General features: G+C 43.9%; 2 protein-coding genes across 2 annotated transcripts in view; one reads left to right on the top strand and one right to left on the bottom strand.

Annotated features, from left to right (window-relative positions):
• Positions 1-1,922: 1,922 nt before the first annotated feature.
• garem (GRB2 associated, regulator of MAPK1) lies at positions 1,923-12,470 on the top strand. Its single transcript, XM_056299778.1, has 6 exons — positions 1,923-2,043; positions 3,637-3,777; positions 6,625-6,755; positions 9,229-10,413; positions 10,562-10,716; positions 11,618-12,470. The coding sequence occupies exons 1-6, from the start codon at positions 1,923-1,925 to the stop codon at positions 12,468-12,470; spliced, it is 2,586 nt and encodes an 861-aa protein (XP_056155753.1).
• A 4,381-nt stretch (positions 12,471-16,851) lies between these two features.
• prkdc (protein kinase, DNA-activated, catalytic subunit) overlaps positions 16,852-17,957 on the bottom strand; it is a 90,058-nt gene continuing 88,952 nt past the window's right edge. Inside the window, exon 86 of the mRNA XM_056299334.1 lies at positions 16,852-17,365. Coding sequence (XP_056155309.1) covers positions 17,161-17,365 — 205 coding nt within the window. The 3' untranslated portion in view covers positions 16,852-17,160. The remainder of the gene's footprint in view (positions 17,366-17,957) is intronic.

The raw sequence follows: 17,957 nt of genomic DNA, 5'->3' as shown, positions 1-17,957 counted from the left end.
GCTGCCGGTCCAGCGCTGCACCGAGCTATAGAGCGAAATGAGGAACTGCTGCTAACTTTCAGCAAGTTACCTCATGACGGTGATGAGGAAGTTAAACTACGTGTTGTCATTGTTACATTATTCAACGCCGCCAATCTCTTCCCTCAGGATTATGTGATTTTCTTCAGTAATTTTGCATGATTCATTGACAGCCACAGTACACTTTAGGATGTTTTTTTTTTCCAAAATGAAATTATTGTAATCAAATTTTAGCAATCTTCCACCATTTGAACAGTTTCGGTGGGTGTAGTGCTGCACATTACGACTGATATTCAATTCTAGCAGGTTGGAAAAGTACACTACGCTTCAACTTAAAATATTCCAATGTGGAACGCTTAGATCAAAACTAAATGTTGTCAAGAAGACTAAATGTAGTTGTGAGGGCAATTCATATCTGATGTTTGCTTACTTTTAATCTTTCACCATGTATGACCTTACATTGCTTAGATAGATGCTTAAAGTCCATGTGTAACGGAACAAAGGTAGTCTTATAAAGTGTCTTCTCCAGGTGCACAAATAAAGGCCTATTGTTAACTGTTGGTTGATAGCAGAGGAATGATATGGGAGACTCACTGAGTGTAGCAAGTGTGTACACACTAATTTCAGAAGTGGGCTTGGTGGATGAGAGCTGGGAGACATGAGATGAGGAGGGGGAGAACAGACAACTGCCCTATAAAAGAGACTGGACCGTATTGATCGGCGCGCATTCAAGCTCCTGGGTTTGAATGCATCTGTTCACTGAACATATATTAAAATCTTGTGACAAGACTAAGAGATTTTTGTTTCGTTCCTCATTTAATGTCAGAGTGGAATGAAATAATTGCCACGACAGTAGTAAAACATTCAAAACAGAGGAGAGCAAAGTAAAGAAACCCATTTGCTTTGCAATAGCACAAATAAAGGCTGGTGCCTCGTTTTAACATTCAACACTCAAATCAACAATTATTCTTCTGCTCAAATAAAATCCACCTGTTTGAATCTGTTTATATGAATTTGTAGGGGATCAGTGACATACTTCATGATATGTAAGGTTTTGGTTTTTTTTATTTAACCGTTATTTAACCAGGTAAATCATTAAGAAGAAGTAAAATCTTATTTACAATGGAGGCCTGGCTGGCAAGTGGGGTCATAACCTGGATTCTGTCATCAGGTTTTACGAGTCTCTGAAACGCATCTCATTTTAAGATATAAACATTTAATTTCAACCAAAATCTGGATCGTGTTTTCACTTCACAGGGTTTCGTTTATGGAGGACCTGGAGACTCTTCTTAATGGTTATAGAGCAAATAACTGATTGGTATTTAAATGGACAATAGAAAGAGGGAATAAGATACTTTACAAGTAAATAAATCAACATATCAGTAGATTTAATTAAAAGGGGATCATAAATCACTAAATAAAACAATCACTAAATAGAAAGGGATCAATACCTAAATGGAGAGTGGAATCTGTAAATCAGCGTGTTAATACAAAGCCTTTTATCAGTATTAGTAGTCCATTTAGTAGAATTCTATTATACCTCATTTAATTGTCCAATTAAATACCGACTATATTAACAAAACTCCCTGGGTCCTCCGCAGCCCATCGTGGCTTTAGTTTTGAAAGCCACCGGAAGTTGTACCATGGAATTCCAGTCGGACAGGAAGTGCTACGGCGGAGTTCCGGACTAGCAGACAAACAAACATGGCTGCGCGATGCTCTGAGAAAACAAAACCCGACGGGACGTTGACAGATGGAAAGTAAACACAACAGCGATCGATCAAAAAGAGCCGCAGCAGCACAATGTCAAATAGCCGAGCCGTCGACACAGAGTTGACTTGTTCCCCGGTTAGTTAGCTAAGCGTCTCCGTTGGTGAACGTTTGTTAACGAGCATAATACCGTCATGGACCTTGGAACAATGTTGTACAACAATCTGAAAGATGTCACATGGAGCACAACGGCTCTGCCGCTGGATCAGCTCGTCAGTATTTACAGGTTGCCCCAAATCGTGAAGCTGGACAACGGTAAGAAAGCTTCTTTTTTTTTCGTTTTTTTTTGGTTGCACAAAACTGGTTTGGGGTTGTGATTGCTGCAACTTGCCAACGTGAACCGAGTGAAGCCATCTGACCTGGCGTCAGACGAGTTAACGAGACAGACAGACAGACAGGCAGACAGGCAGATGGACAGACAGATGGATAGAGATCTAGATAGATAGACACAGACCGGCAGCTTGGCAGACAGACAGATAGATAGATAGATAAATAGATGAGACAGACAGACAGACAGGCAGATGGACAGATGGATAGAGATCTAGATAGATAGACACAAACCGGCAGCTTGGCAGACAGACAGATGAGACAGACAGACAGACGGACAGACAGACAGATGGACAGACAGATGGATAGAGATCTAGACAGATAGACACAGACCGGCAGCTTGGCAGACAGACAGACAGGCAGGCAGACAGACAGATAGATAGATGAGACAGACAGATTAGTCAGAAAGACAGACGCTCAATTGATCCTGGGGGGTGAATTGTTTTGCATTGCAGCAGGACAGTGCACAGTTCAGAGCAACCGCATGAAACACAGTAAGAGAGTAACAGGAACGTTACACACTCTTAAATCCTAAAAAAACAAAAACAAAACAAAACCCTAAACAACTAACATTCAAAACAAAGGTCGTCTGGTCAACGGACTTTTGTTGCATGATGGTAGAATGTGATGAATAGGAAGCCCAATTCTGCAAATCTATAAATGTATTACTAATATAACACATGCATATGGGTAATCACATCTTCATCCCTGCGAATTAGTTGCACATGTGGGGCATTGACTGACCCTCGTGGTATCTCAGATATCCACCACTTTTCCAGGTTGCCCTCTGGAGCCCTTTAACTACATGTACCCGGGTGGAAATAATGTCGATGGACAGATGTGATCAGTGCTATAAACGCACATAAGAAACCCGTAATGACCACAGACATTGCTCCAGATCAACAGGTTTTAAATAGTACCAGTTTTTGGAGGATTGTTCTGTAGTGGGACATTAATCCCCTTAAAATGTGTGCATTTCAGAAAAAAACACTACTACAGTTGAAGTACATGTGACAGTTATTGCTTGTAATAGCCATGTTACCAAACCATGGTATTGGTAGTGGTATTGGCATCCTCATCATCGTATTCTTCATATATATATTTAATTCTATTATAATTCTGTTATCCTTTCAGTGTTGTATTCTGTAAATTGTGTAAACACAATATCCATTGCACGTTGGCCATCTTGGGAGAGAGATCCCTCCTCTGTTGCTCTCCCTGAGGTTTCTTCCTGTTTTTCCTATCTTTTTTTAGGGAGTTGTTTCTTATCTGTGAGGGTCTAAGGACAGGATGTTGTGTTGCTGTAAAGCCCCTTGAGACAAATTTGTAATTTGTGATATTGGGCTATACAAATAGATTTGACTTGATTATTGGGATTTTTAAGTTTCAGTCTTGTATGTGTGTGTGTGTGTGTGTGTGTGTGTGTGTGTGTGTGTGTGTGTGTGTGTGTGTATATATATATATATATATATATATATATCCAACCAATCACTTTGTGTCTTTTCGTCTTTATTTGCGCAGGGGAGTTGGTTGATGGGCTTAGAGACAACGACTACCTCCTACTTCATTCCTGCCGCCAGTGGACGACCATTACCGCTCACAGTCTGGAGGAGGGACACTATGTCATTGGGCCCAAAATAGAAATTCCAGTGCACTATGAAGGTGAGACATATTTGCAAAAACTGGCCTTGTTTTTTTTTTTTTTTTAATGTTTCCTAATCTGGAAAATGCTGGAGAAAATGATTCCCCTACCTGACCATTTCTGACCTGTTTAGGGATGATGTACATTTACATTTTGATTCTTGACTGGAAGCGTGTGCTGGATTTGGCTGCAAAGTTTGCTCAGGGAGTTTGTTCATTATAAAGTCTGAAAAACGGAGTGCTGCTAAAGACTGGTTTTTGTTTCAGTCCCCAAATAGTTGTGATGAAGAAGAATTGGGGTAAGGCTACAGTCACACATGTGCGATTGCAGGCAACTGACCATTGCTCGCCGAGGCGAAATTTGTATCTTGTCGAGCTGAATGTGGGCAGTGCAGGATGTGACACACACGGAAACCAATTTGCTGGTTTGTAGTCCGTTTGAGTAGTTGTGATTGTTGGTTTTGTAATGGGAAAATATACACTAAAGTCCAGCGAAAGATAAAGAAATGTTTTCACTTAATTGTCACTTGTACATATTATCATAATGTCATGGGCAAATATGGAAGAAGAACATTGGTGTACAAGTTATGTTTGTATATCGTGAAATATGAATTGATGTTATTAATAAATTCTCCATTTATTTCCATTCAATGCCTGTCTCCCAACTCACTGCCAGCCAGCCGCATCTCTCTTGTGGGTCAGTTTTCATGGGCAATGTCGTACAATACTGAGACACAGCAACAGTATAAGTCTCCTCCATCCTGGCATTAAGAAAACTACAGCCAATTACAGCCTAATTGGGTCACTACACACACTTCTTTGCTATTGATTGAGGCTGCGGATTCACCAGTCAAAGTTCACCATAGTTGGACTCCACGCGAAGCGATGATACATATTTCTTTCGCCACCGGAAACAAATGTTTTATTCGCCCCCTCGCTCGCATAGAATGGAAGTGAACGGGAGGCGAATATTCACCAATGTCAGTTTCGCACGTGTGACCGTACCCTAAAGGCTTCTGTTTATACTGATGCCTGCTGTGTAGATTCATTAGTGGTTTGTCCAGATGCTCTGTCATCACTACTGAGAAGAAGTGATGTCAGGCTTTACATGAGAATTATCATCATGAGCACGTTTTAGTCCCAAATCAAGCTCACGTTTTTTGTGCATGCACTTTATTGCAAATTGAGCACGTTTATTATTTTAAGGTCATGAAACTTTTTTTTTTTTTTTGCTCTACAGGTTGCCCACTCCTGAATAACACTGTAGTTTTCAAATGCAAAGTCTTTAAAAGACATGACCAAATAGATGGAATTGTTTTGTTTTGGTTTTTTTGGATTCCCCCCCTTTTCTCCCCAATTGTATCCGGCCAATTACCCCACTCTTCCGAGCCGTCCCGGTCGCTGCTCCACCTCCTCTGCCGATCCGGGGAGGGCTGCAAACTACCACATGCCTCCTCCGATACATGTGGAGTCGCCAGCCACTTCTTTTCACCTGACAGTGAGGAGTTTCACCAAGGGGACGTAGCACGTGGGAAGATCACACTATTCCCCCCGGTTCCCCCTCCTCCCTGTACAGGTACACTGACCAACCAAAGGAGGTGCTTAGTGCAGCGACCAGGACACATACCCATATCCGGCTTTCCACTAGCAGACACGGCCAGTTGTGTCTGTAGGGATGTCTGACCAAGCCGGAGGTAACACGGGGATTAGCTCCACCGATCCCCATGTTGGTAGGCGATGGAATAGACCGCTATACCCGTCACACATGCCATGCAATACCATACCATACCCGGATGCCCCAGATGGAATTGTTTTAAGATAAGAAGTATTCAGAGGGCTCCAAAATACACTCCTGAGTATTTTTTTCTTTGTGTAAAAAATCTGTTATTGGCCAGAATTGTTGTTTAAATGAGTCATTCTTGTGCACAACTCATACAATCTATTGTGCTGCAGTGAGACATCGACAGACAATGCAAAGTCTTGTGAAGCTCTTGACATTTTGCACATTTTATTGTGCTTCAAAATATAAATGTAATAAGCATTTTGCCTGAGACCTGCAAAAAGTTGTTTCAGATTATTATTTTTTTGGTCAAAATGATGTCACCAGTAAATATTTCTTTCACACGTCCAAAACCTTAAATCAGATTGTTGATCTGTTGACATGTTTACATGTCTTCTACCTAATGAAACCTGTCAGCACTGGACATGATTTCAACATTGGTCAAGATAACTTCACCAAACCGCTTTTAAATGAACAACGATAGTCGTACCTGTCCTGTCACTGGAAATGTCCTCCCGTGCCGTGTTTACACCTCTGTCTTTCTTACTAGATCACCAATCAGAGATCTTGTAAGACTGACACCAGTCTGTCAGTCAGAGGTGCATCTCCTTTCACAGCCCCGATTTTAGAGATGCACCTCCTCTCACCCCACAAATGAGTATTTTTGAAAAGTATGCACTGTACAGACAAGTTGAAACTGTACTTTAAGTTTTATAAGTTTTTGTGTAAGATTTTTCAAGTGTAAGTTTTCTGAACATTGAGTCAGGAAAAACGTGTTCAAGAAGTGAGTTGGGTATTGCCAGCCTCTGCTCCTCAAGCCAGGCCTTTTAAAGCCGCAGGGCTCAGGATGTGAGGGCCCGCTCAGCTTTTTGGTCCTCAGCTTTGACTTCTGGGGTGTTGAGGAGGCGACAGGCCTGTCTGAGGACACCATGCTGCACGTCAGCATATGAAAAGGTCTAAAAGATGCTGGGAACATTGAACTCCACCTAGCCATATCACAGACTGGACTTTTGGTGATGTCTTTGTGTAAGGTCAAACGCCGTTATCAGTGTCAGGTGTTGAATCAGATTTGTGTGTTTGTGCCGCAGGTCAGTTTAAGTTACTGGAACAGGACCGAGATGTGAAGGAGCCTGTGCAGTACTTCAACAGCGTGGAGGAAGTGGCCAAAGCATTTCCTGAGAGGGTGTATGTCATGGAGGACATAAGTTTCAATGTAAAGGTACGTCTTTTTCTTCAATCCCAAGGAGGATAAAGGTTAGTAGTCACACACGTACAGTAGTGATGCACGGGTCAGGGTTTCTTAATACCTGCACCCACCCGACCCTTTACGAGAGTGAGTCTGCACTGACCGACCCACTAGAGTATGCATTAATTATCCACCCAAACCCGACCCGAAAACCTCCAAATTTAGCTTAGGCTACAGCAAAGTGAGCAGTGTTGCTTCGTTGTTGTGCTGTTCACCCAGCATAATCATCAGAGACAAGCATATGGCAACAGGCATGGGCGCAAGTCCATGAATACTGGGATGGCATCCAGCGCTTTACCTGTGCCCTCGTCCATAATGGTAGTGGTTGTGTCAGGAAGGGCATCTGACGTTCAACTTTGCCAAATCATTATGCGGATTGACAAGACTGCCATCGGTGCTGTGCCCTCACAGGGTACCAATGGAAACTGTTAAATCTGCTGTGGCGACCCCTGGGAAACGGGGAACAAGCCGAAAGCAGAAGAAGAATCGTCAAAGACATGCATGTGAAGGTTAATACTCCTGTCTCTGCCCCTGATCGAGGCACAGACTTCACCATAGGGTGAGAACTGGAGTTGATCCCCAGGTGCTGCACGGTAGTTGCCCACTGCTTCCAGTGTGTGTTGGGATGGCTGAAATGCAGAGGATGAATTTCCTCCACAGGGATTAATAAAGTACAGCTATCTATCATACACTGATTGCAAGGCATAGCCTTACAGCGTCTGGGTTTAGGCTGCTAAATAAACAGGCAAATGTTCCAAATGGTGTTCTTTATTGTTGAACAGCAGCAAAACAAGTAACCCTTCGTTAAAGACATGAACTCTTGTCTAGTGTTGAATAGCAGCAAACAAGTAATCTATAACTGTCTTTCTGTCTCTCTCTCTCTCTCACACACACACACACACACACACACACACACACACAAAAACACACAGAGCCCTTCTCTCGGACAAAAAAAAGTTTTGGTAAGCAAACGCTACGGATACCACTTAGGAAAAAAGCTCATACCTGTGTGCAGCCTCAACACTCTTAAAACATATGCACTGATCAAAACCACAGTCGCAAATTGATGATAAAGCTGCTTGTGTGCAGAGAGAGAGAGAGAGCTTGGTCAATTTTTGACCCACCTGCCCGAACCCGTGATATTTTCTAGTAAGCTTACCCGAACCCACCCGACCCACCTGCAGGTTGTGGGTCGACCTGCGCATCACTAACACACAGTCAATGATATGAAAAGTTGTCCTTGACAATAGACTACCTTATCATTTGTTAAGCATCCCTGGGCTTAAGAAACTCAACTACACCCGGTTTCAAACTCTAGCCCAAAGTATGGTTTGCAAAATGCTTGATTAGGTATCTCTAACGAACAAAAGGGAAGTTGGGGTTGTATGAAGAAATACTACCATTGGTCCACCTCAGTGGATTGTGTGTATGTAGATATTACTAGTACGAGATATTCGCAAATATTTACATGTTTGATATTATGCATTGGATTATAAACAGGCAAACACGAGTAAGACAAACTAACATACAGACGGATATAAACAGACCTACATACATGCAGACAGAAAGATACAGATGGACATAGATAGACACGACAGTGGCCTTCACTCCACTGACCAAACTCTGCGTGTTTATGTGAAGGAGTTGGCAAAAAAGTAAAATATAAAATGTAAAAAGACTTATTGGTGAAAGAAGTTAGCTCCTATTCTCCATCTGTAAACAAGTAGTGTTGCCAAACTTCCCTAAGCATTTGCTTCCTGGCGAGTGGGCTGCAGAGGTAAACATTACATCCCCGTAACATGTTCCAGCGTGGACTTTGTGTTCCACTGGAACGCTTTTAAACACTAACTGTAATACTTACAAAAAAAAACACGTCTTTGAAAATAAGTATAGAAAACTAGAATAAATAGTCTGTAGAATTATAAACAGCTTGAGGTTGTCACCCCTGTAAAATGACAAAAGCTTTAATACGTCTGTCAGTTTGAGAAGTGAAAATACTACACTGGAGGTGAACACTTGGGTTGTGTTACAGACAGAAACATGGTCATATCAGATATATAGATAATGTGCTGGTCCATCTCTGTAATACTGGGGTATATTTTTAAAAATGTACTAACAAATTGACTTTGGTGTCTGACTGTTCACAAACACCTACTGAGGTATGTGGGCTAAAAAGGGGAAAGGTTTCACAGTGAGTATACCCTGTCCAGTATTTATTCTGTTTCTTAACATTGCTCAATAACCACCATACAAACAAGCCATACCCAGTAAAGGACAGTTTCTTGTTTAGATTTGAAACATTGCTGTTGTTGAGATTGGGCTTACTTTGTAAATATATCAGTCATTACCTGAACTTATCATCATTACCACAACAAACTGAAACTCATAAGGGAGCTATAATGTGTACATTTTGTGTCACACTTAAGCACCCACATTGTTTTTACAGATGGCTTCAGGGGAATGTAATGAAGACACGGAGGTTTACAGTATCACACTAAGCACCGGAGATGAGCTAACCCTGATGGGCCAGGCTGAGATCCTCTATGCCAAGACCTCCAAAGAGAAGTCCCGGTTCAACACCATCTTCAAGAAGATCGGAAAACTCAACTCCATCGGCAAAATCGGCCGCAGCAAGATGCCTTGTCTGATCTGCATGAACCACCGCACCAACGAGAGCATCAGCCTGCCCTTCCAGTGCAAAGGACGTTTCAGCACCTGCAGCCCGCTGGAGCTGCAGATGCAAGAGGGCGAGCACACCATCCGCAACATCGTGGAGAAGACGCGGCTGCCAGTCAACGTCACCGTCCCTAACAGCCCGCCGCGCAATCAGCACGACCTGCACCTCATCCGTGAGGGCCACCGCTACAAATTTGTCAACATTCAGACCAAGACGGTGGTGGTATGCTGTGTCCTGCGCAGCAACAAAATCATCCCCATCCATTTTACCTTCCACTCAGCCATGCCCCAGTTCATCATCCCCGAAGGCCTCCTGCAGGGTGAGCTGTGGCTTGACACCATGGTGCACCGCTGGTTCACCTTCTGCCAGGAGCAGTTTGACATAGATGACTATTCCCGTGCCGTCCGGGACGTGCGGACAGACTGGAACGAGGATGGTAAGAGCCCCAAAAAAAGCAGCGGGAACGGAAGCTGCGGCGGAGGCACCAACGGCTGCCCGGCTCACATGCACATCCCCAGCTCTTTGAGCCATGCACGGGAGGAACTGACCCAGTCCTTTCACCGGCTGTCAGTCTGCGTGTACGGCAACAACCTGCACGGAAATAGTGAGGTGAACCTGCAGGGTTGCATGGCGCTCTGCGGTGACTGGGCTCTCCTGCCCTCGGACAACATCCCGGCAGACTCGCATGACACAGAGCACTTTTGCCACGAGCTGCTGGAGAACACATACCCCCAGCCGCCCCTCTTCAAGTCGGACGTTCCCTATGAGGAGCTGTGGTTGGATCACTTGAGAGGCCGCATCCCGAAACCCTCCGTGGGCGAAGGGACCCGAGGCATCAACAACGGCAGTGGCATGACAGCAGTACTGTCCTACACACCCACTTGTCCCATAGCCCCAGTCACAAGCTGTGATGTGTCTCTGTCTCCGCCCCCGGTACCGCCCAAGTCCGAAGCTGTGAGTATATTACTTTGAGACGAATGAGAACATTCAGTTCTTACTCCAGAGAATTTTCCAGAAGGAAATACAGAAGACACAGTATAACTCTGATTCAGTGAGTTATTTTACCGTTTTTTTCTCTTAAAGCCATATATTTTCTTCCTAGGTGAAGGAAGAATGCCGCCTTTTGAACGCACCGCCTATTCCTCCTCGAAGTTCCAAACAGATGCCTGCAGTGCCAATCATTTCCAAACCCCGGCAGCAGGAGACGCGTTCTCCGAGTCCCACGCTTTCTTATTATTCCTCAGGTCTTCACAACATGTAAGCACCGAAAGAATCACGGTATCAAATGTGAAATCAAGCTGTTTATTTTTTTAAAGCAAACAGCAACCATGTGGAAAATACATTAGCGTCAGGTCATGAATGCGTTAAACACCTTCTGCTGTTGCCGTTCCATGCATTTTATTAAGGACTTGTACCTACTGAAAGGACTTAACACGCACAAGATGAGTCGTATTTGTAGGAGTGCCACAAACTGCAAGGAGGCAAGTTCTTGTCAGCACTAAGAACATGCAGGATTTAACTTAAAACCATCAGAGGCAGAGGTTCATTCTTTGTAGTCTTCAGATAGGGTCAAGTCAACTTTAATGTTGGTGTCAAGACACGGTCCACTGCAAAACAGCATTCAAAACCATCTTATTACTTTTACTTTTTCTCTCATCTTTCAAAAGAAAAAAGCTCAGAAATGGGATATTTCTGGGAGGAAGTCTGTGTTACAAGAACAGATGAGTAATGGGGAGCGGAGGGTTTAGATCAGATTATCTGGCGAGTAGCAGTGGCAATATTTCTATTTTTTATTTTTTGCACTGTGACATGTCTTTTTGAACCAAAGTATTTTTACACATAAGCATTCTGGACTGCAGAGTTTAAGCAGTGGGGTGTAATGTTGGAAGATTTATTACAAGATATTCTATTTCCACAGAAATGTTGAGATTTCATCAAAGGCTGATATCTTTTATGGAAAAGTAACTATATTTCATTTATACATAGTCTAATAAGTTGCATTTTTTTAAATTCGATGTTAAAAACCTTTTCTTTCCATCCTAATGTAAAATCTATAGCTTGCATTAATATAGTTATTATAATTATTATTATAAGTGTTTTGAGGAAAAAAAAGGTCAGTGTGTTCCACTAACCCCTTTTTGTGCTTTTCTACCTGCAGCGGAGGAGGTGAAAGTGAGGCGGTTGAGTCGGAGGAGCAGAGCCATGTATGTTACCCCTGTAACTGGACGAAAACCAGCCCGACTGAGGCAAACCCCACTTTGCCCCGGAGGAGCCTGCTGCCGGACCGAATGTCCACCAGGTTGTCTTGGCCCAACAACTTCAGCGGCGGGGAGGGCCAGGGCTTCGAGGAGTTCTTACCAGCCAGCTGTCGGAGCTACTACAGCTACCCCCGCAAGAGGTCCCCGGGCACCCCGAAGACGTCCAGCTTGTTCGACTTCGATGGACGGGAACACACCCACACAAGCAATGACTTCCGGTCCCAGCAAGCCGCTATGAACCAGTTTTGCACCAAGTCTTCTAGTTACACTTTAGAAATGTACAGAGACAAGCCAATGGAGGAGATTAACACTAAACAGAGCCTCTCCTGTCCCATTTTACCTCCGAGAACGGCCAAGTTAAATGTGGTGAAGACGGGAGCAGATTATCTGTGCGTGGCGCTCTGTGACAGAGAGGAAGAAGCTGCTAAGTGCCTGCCCAGCCAGCACGAGTCTAACGCAAAAGACATATTTACCATTTCTTATCCCCCGACCCCTAACTGCCCGTCTCTCCCCGGCGTGGCACCGTGGCAGCCTCCGTCTAGTCTGGCGGGCCTTTCTATCGAAGAGGTGTCCAAATCGTTGAAGTTCATTGGCCTTCCCAATGACATTGTCTCTCTTTTCGTGTCAGAGAAGATTGATGGGAATCTACTGCTGCAGCTCACCGAGGAGATTCTGGCAGACGACTTCAACCTCAGCAAGCTGCAAGTCAAGAAGCTCATGCAGTTTATTAATGGGTGGAGGCCCAAAATATAGCAGAAGACACTAAAGTACACATTGCCGCAAAGTCGAAGAACTCATGTCTTCAGTAAATATGCTATGCACCGCCAACCTCATGGAAGGTTCTTTTGTATAGTTTGAGTTGGTTCGTTAAGTTTCCTCGTCACCAAATCCCGGGGGAAATTGTTAGGTAACGCTTCTCAGCCCGTTGAAATTGGTGACAGCCGTTTGGCAACTGAATGGAATCATTTGGCACTTTCACAAAGACATTTTCATGTCAACTACTTCCTAAAGCAAACCCATCTTGCTAATGCAGTTATCATACCGTAGCAGGGAAAACAAGAGGGGAGGAAAACTAAGTATTAGAGATCTGCTTTGACGAGGGCATTGTACGATTCTGTCCTTAAAGGGGAATACCGCTGAAGTTCACGATCTCGAGAAAGGGTTTCCATTTGATCTTATTCTACAGTTCACACATCTGTGCCAAATGTAAACCGCCATTTCTACTGGATGGACACCGCAAAGTTTTCAATTTGCTGCTCTCGCACATCGACAGTAGCTATTCATTTCCAATACAAGTTGTGAAACACTTTTGTCAGGGTTTTTCAAAAAACTGTCTTAGTGCTGGACTTTAAATATAGCTCATAAAATTTGCACACCTTTTCTTTGAATGTTACAGAACGTTTCTGTTCTCGCATCAGGTGCAAACAGTGGCAGGAGATAAAACTCTGAGGAAATCAGCTCGGGCAGCAGTTTGCTGTGTCAACACCCTAAAAATTCACTTATTTCTTACACGAGTTAAATATTTTACAGGCTGAAATTTATCAGCAACATTGTTCTCATAGCTGAATAATATGTAAGCAAGGGATTTTATCACTATCATCACTACTATTATCATCCAGCCATAATTTAGGCTTTAAGATGACTTTTGTCTTTGTTAAAGGCCACAACTTTTTATGTTTTCCTTGTAGAGTCATAAATCCACCAAGTCTTAACACTAACTCTTGATCTGTAGCCATCCCTACATTTGTATGACGTCAAACATTGCACCAGGGCGTCCGGGTGGCGTGGCGGTCTATTCCGTTGCCTGCCAACACGTGGATCTCCGGTTCAAATCCCCGTGTTACCTCCGGCTTGGTCGGGCATCCCTACAGACACAATTAGCTGTGTCTACGAGTGGGAAGCCGGATGTTGGTATGTATCCTGGTCGCTGCACTAGCACCTCCTCTGGTCGGCCAGGGCACCGGTTGGGGGGGGGACTGGGGGGGAATAGCGTGATCCTCCCATTCAATACATCCCCCTGGTGAAACTCCTCACTGTGAGGTGAAGAGAAGCGGCTGGCGACTCCACATGTATGGGAGGAGGCATGTGGTAGTCTGCAGCCCTCCCCGGCTCGGCAGAGGGGTCGGAGCAGTGACTGGGACGGCTCGGAAGAGTGGGGCAATCGGCCGGGTACAACTGGGGAGAAAAAGGGGGGAACAAATCCAAAAACAACTCAAAAAACATTAGTTCTCTGCTTTCTACTTTTGGTGATTTTTCCATTCATGGTGTGCAAATGCTAGTACAACTCTCTGCCGGTGTGGTATTCCACTTTAAGGACCTATACCGATCATAACACTAACTGGTGGATCCCACCCAGCAAATCCCAACACCCCGGTGACCGGCGCGGCTAGTAAAGAGCGCCGAGGCGACGTGTTTGTCCCTTCTCGTCATGCAGTGTATTATTTCTATTTGCTGCCTTTTTATTAATATTAAGTCTCGATCAACCGAATACTTGCTTTAACCCAAACCGTCTCCTCCAGATGTGAGTTCTGGTTATGATCGACACTGACTTTAGAGGCCTTTCGACTAACACGAGTATTTCTTTATTCTAAGACTAATATGCAAATAAGCACCAAACAAGGCGGTGGACCGTGACGTTCTACGTAAGACATGCTATGCATCATGCACTTTGGTAACTTTCAGCCCCATCCACACATTTGAGCCAGTCAAGGCGAATAAACTGGAAGCCTGCAAGACGACGAGCGGGTGTCTAGAAACACAGTGAATGCACAATGTGCTTTAACAAAAGTAAAAAAAAGGTACTCTTTAGTTTTCGTTGTGTGTAATAAGTGTCCTAAGATGCAAGAAACAAGTCAAAGACAGCTTTTCTATGCCTTAACCGTCAAACCTTAAAACTTCCAAATCCAAGCTACGTTTTACTTTCGTTGGAACATTTTCACTTCAACACACACAAAGTCAACAAGTGTTGAGCAGCAGCCAGTCTACTGCCACGAGTACGCTCAAACTGACACCAAGGTATTTCTAATGCATCAGAGGGTGAGCGGCCCACTAGTTCTGATGTCCGACAGCACACACAAAAATGTTCGTAAATGAAATATTGCTTCAGTTTTGTACCAAACGTTCTTTTTTCTACTGGCCTTGATTCAGAGTTGATCTGATGTATGCTGATGATGAAACCATGGAAACGTGCACTGATTATTATTCATCCCCCAATGTTTCCTACAGTTGTTATTTGAAGATGCCTCACAGCAATTTGAATAACCCAGGTCTGATCTCACTGCAAACAGTTCTCTACTGTTATTTCTGCAAAACATGTTTTAGTGAAGGGCATGGCAGCTTCCTCACAGTCTAAAAAAAAAATGCATGTAAGCAGTGGCGGCTGGTGCTAAATTCTTTGGGGGAGGCGGGCGCAATTTAGCTTGGTGCAGCACACCTGACCGCTGCTTTAATGTCCACACAGTCACAGAGTTATGAAGAAGGACAATGTAGCCTACAGATTTTATCAGGGTTCGTAGACGGTGGATGACTGACAGTCGAGACGAGGCGTCACCGTGGGTGTGAACATGATTGACAGCCACGAGAATTGTCCAGTCACATTAGAGCAAAAGTAATTCACTGCCAATAAAAGCAGGAGTGTCTGGGGCGCACGGAACTGCGCCCCATGGCAAATCTGAAGAAACCAATCAGACAGCAGCCTCAGGTCACCTGCTGGCCACAAGTTTGAGGGCTTACATAAGGTATCGTTTGGCCGGCGCCCCTCACCCAGGAAGTATATGTATTCAGACAGAAATCAACCAAATACCATTTGGAACCAATATTTAATGGCTGCTGACAGGCGCTCACAGACTGAAACTGAATTATATTTGACAGGTTCAAGTATTTTCATCTCTTGATATTTGAAGGGTGGGCAGCGCCCCAGCGCCCTGTACTGGCCAGCTGCCACTGCATATAAGGTGAATTAGTTTCTAAATTGCCCATTGGTGTGAATGGTGTGTGTGTGTGTTGGACTGGTCTCACCACCTTCCACCCAATGCATGCTGGGATGGATTCCCGCAACCCTGAATTGGATTAAGCAGGCATAGATGTTTGTTTTTTAACAAAAAAAAAAAATGGATCCCAGTTTTGTAAAGACAGATTAATTGGTTTGAACTGAACTTATTTATTGTTAGAAATTGTTATTGATACAGATGTATTCAGTTATCTCAGTCAGACATAACGTGTGAGGCTGGATTCCTCTGACCTGCCTGTAAGAAAATAAGTCACACACTTTCAAGCAGTTGACTCGGACATTATATTCAGGATACAGTATGACAGTCGCATCACGTAGGAGGTGAGTAAAGATTAACTGGGTTACCGCCACTATTTAACGTCCAGAGTAAACATTGAATTCAAAGTTTAACTTGGCCCGTAGTGTCCCGACCATAGAAAAGTCGCGAAATGGCTCGTGTATACGCCGTGTTGTTTCAAGCAGTTTATAAGGCTGGTCCCGATACAGGGAGAGAAAACAAAACACAGGAACAGCGCTCCGAAGAGGCAAAAGGGAGTTACAAAATAATGTCAAATCAGGATGCAATACACAGATGGGCACCGGTCAGTTTTTGTTAGCAATGAGGGAATTATGTGTAAAATGATACACGCCAAAAGAAACTCATGGGTCAATATTGTGTAGTGCAGACATTGTGTTATTGTTACAAAAAAAAAGTTGGGTTTCTTTGTGGCGGCCTCATTGTGACGTCAGCCGAACTGACCATGTGATCCGAGTGTGTGATTTTACATGAAGGATTATGATGGGACCCCCTCCCCCCAATTTAAGCAATTAACATACAAATGAGGATTGTGTGTCAGTGATGCTTGTCTTAACTCTGGATCAAGGCCTTCATAATTATATAACTGTATGCATAAAGGATGGAAATTGATGCAAAATGGTGCCGGGTTGATGAAAGCATTTGGAATAACATTGGTACGTTGTGTCAGTATTATAAAAAACTGACAAGAACTTGTGAACTATAACCTTTTAACTTAACTCTTTTTCCCTTTCTTTGGTTGTACGATCTATTAAAATGGATTAACTGACGTTTGTGTCCTTTGTGTTAAGGAGTATTTTAACTGACCACATCAAATGAGCGATTTAAAAAGCTTTATTACAACGTCATCGCATACAGGGACACCGTACAAAACGTCGACAGCCTGGTTTGCACTCTTACTCCACATGCAAATCGAAGGTAAACACCAAACTTAAATAATGAACTTACCAGTGTAAACAAATCAGACACTGACAACTAAAAAGATGCTAAGTGCAACAGGCGTGTAAGATAACCAGTCAGCCACATGATTGGATTTGACGGTCTGTGCCCTTGTGTTCACCCAAAAGCAGTAAATTTACCCCCCAGCAGAATTTCGTCCCACATAGTTATGAATGATTAAAGTTGGAGATGTTTGGAAGTCAAATCCACGGTTCCCAGCCCTGCCAAACCCGGCCCAGAACATTGGGGTCCATGGCCTGGTCCAGCAAGCAGTCCACCTGCGTTTCTACAGACAAACCTTTCGGTGGACATCTGGCCCGAACGTTGTGTTCCTCACAGCCCAAAGCCACAGCCTGCATTCCCGCGAAAGCGGGGTTCCCCTCAAAGCCCAACTTCACCTCCTCACTAAAACAACACAACACAATCATATCAGTTAGTGATACAGGAAAGAAAGAAGCCACTTTATTTTGTCTTTGTACTGGTCACAACAACATGTGTCTTCTGCATTTAACCCATCCTATTGTATAGGAGCAGTGGGCGGCTGCAGCGCCCGGGGACCAACTCCGGTTCTTCTTTCCATTGCCTTGCTCAGGGGCACAGGCAGGAGTATTAACCCTAACATGCATGTCTTTTTGATGGTGGGAGGAAACCGGAGCACCCGCAGGAAACCCACAAAGACACGGGGAGAACATGCAAACTCCACACAGAAAGAAGGAAAGGACCTGGGATGGCCTGGGGTTCGAACACAGGACCTTCTTGTTATGAGGCAACAGTGCTGACAACTGGGCCACTGTGCCACCCGAATAGAGGAAAATAATAGCGGACCCCCCCCATGAGTTCTGTCATTAAGTATAATGGGATAATCTGGCTCCAGCATCCCTGCGACCCTGAGAGCAGGATAAGCGGTTTAGATGATGGATGGATGGATAATCTGGACAAAGGCCATTAGACTATTAGTTTCACTTCATGGACACTTCACTTCCATCGAAAAATGTGT

Source organism: Lampris incognitus, chromosome 19 (genome assembly GCF_029633865.1).
Source record: "Lampris incognitus isolate fLamInc1 chromosome 19, fLamInc1.hap2, whole genome shotgun sequence".
NCBI lineage: Eukaryota > Metazoa > Chordata > Actinopteri > Lampriformes > Lampridae > Lampris > Lampris incognitus.
Note: the sequence above shows the minus strand (reverse complement) of the source record. Positions and strands in the feature narration are given on the sequence as shown.

Excerpts from the sequence above, each read along its gene's own strand:
- garem (XM_056299778.1), top strand. The coding sequence starts at position 1,923 with ATGGACCTTGGAACAATGTTGTACAACAATCTGAAAGATGTCACATGG. Across the intron at positions 2,044-3,636 it reads AATCGTGAAGCTGGACAACG|GGGAGTTGGTTGATGGGCTT; the intron begins GTAAGAAAGCTT and ends TTATTTGCGCAG. Across the intron at positions 6,756-9,228 it reads ACATAAGTTTCAATGTAAAG|ATGGCTTCAGGGGAATGTAA; the intron begins GTACGTCTTTTT and ends TTGTTTTTACAG.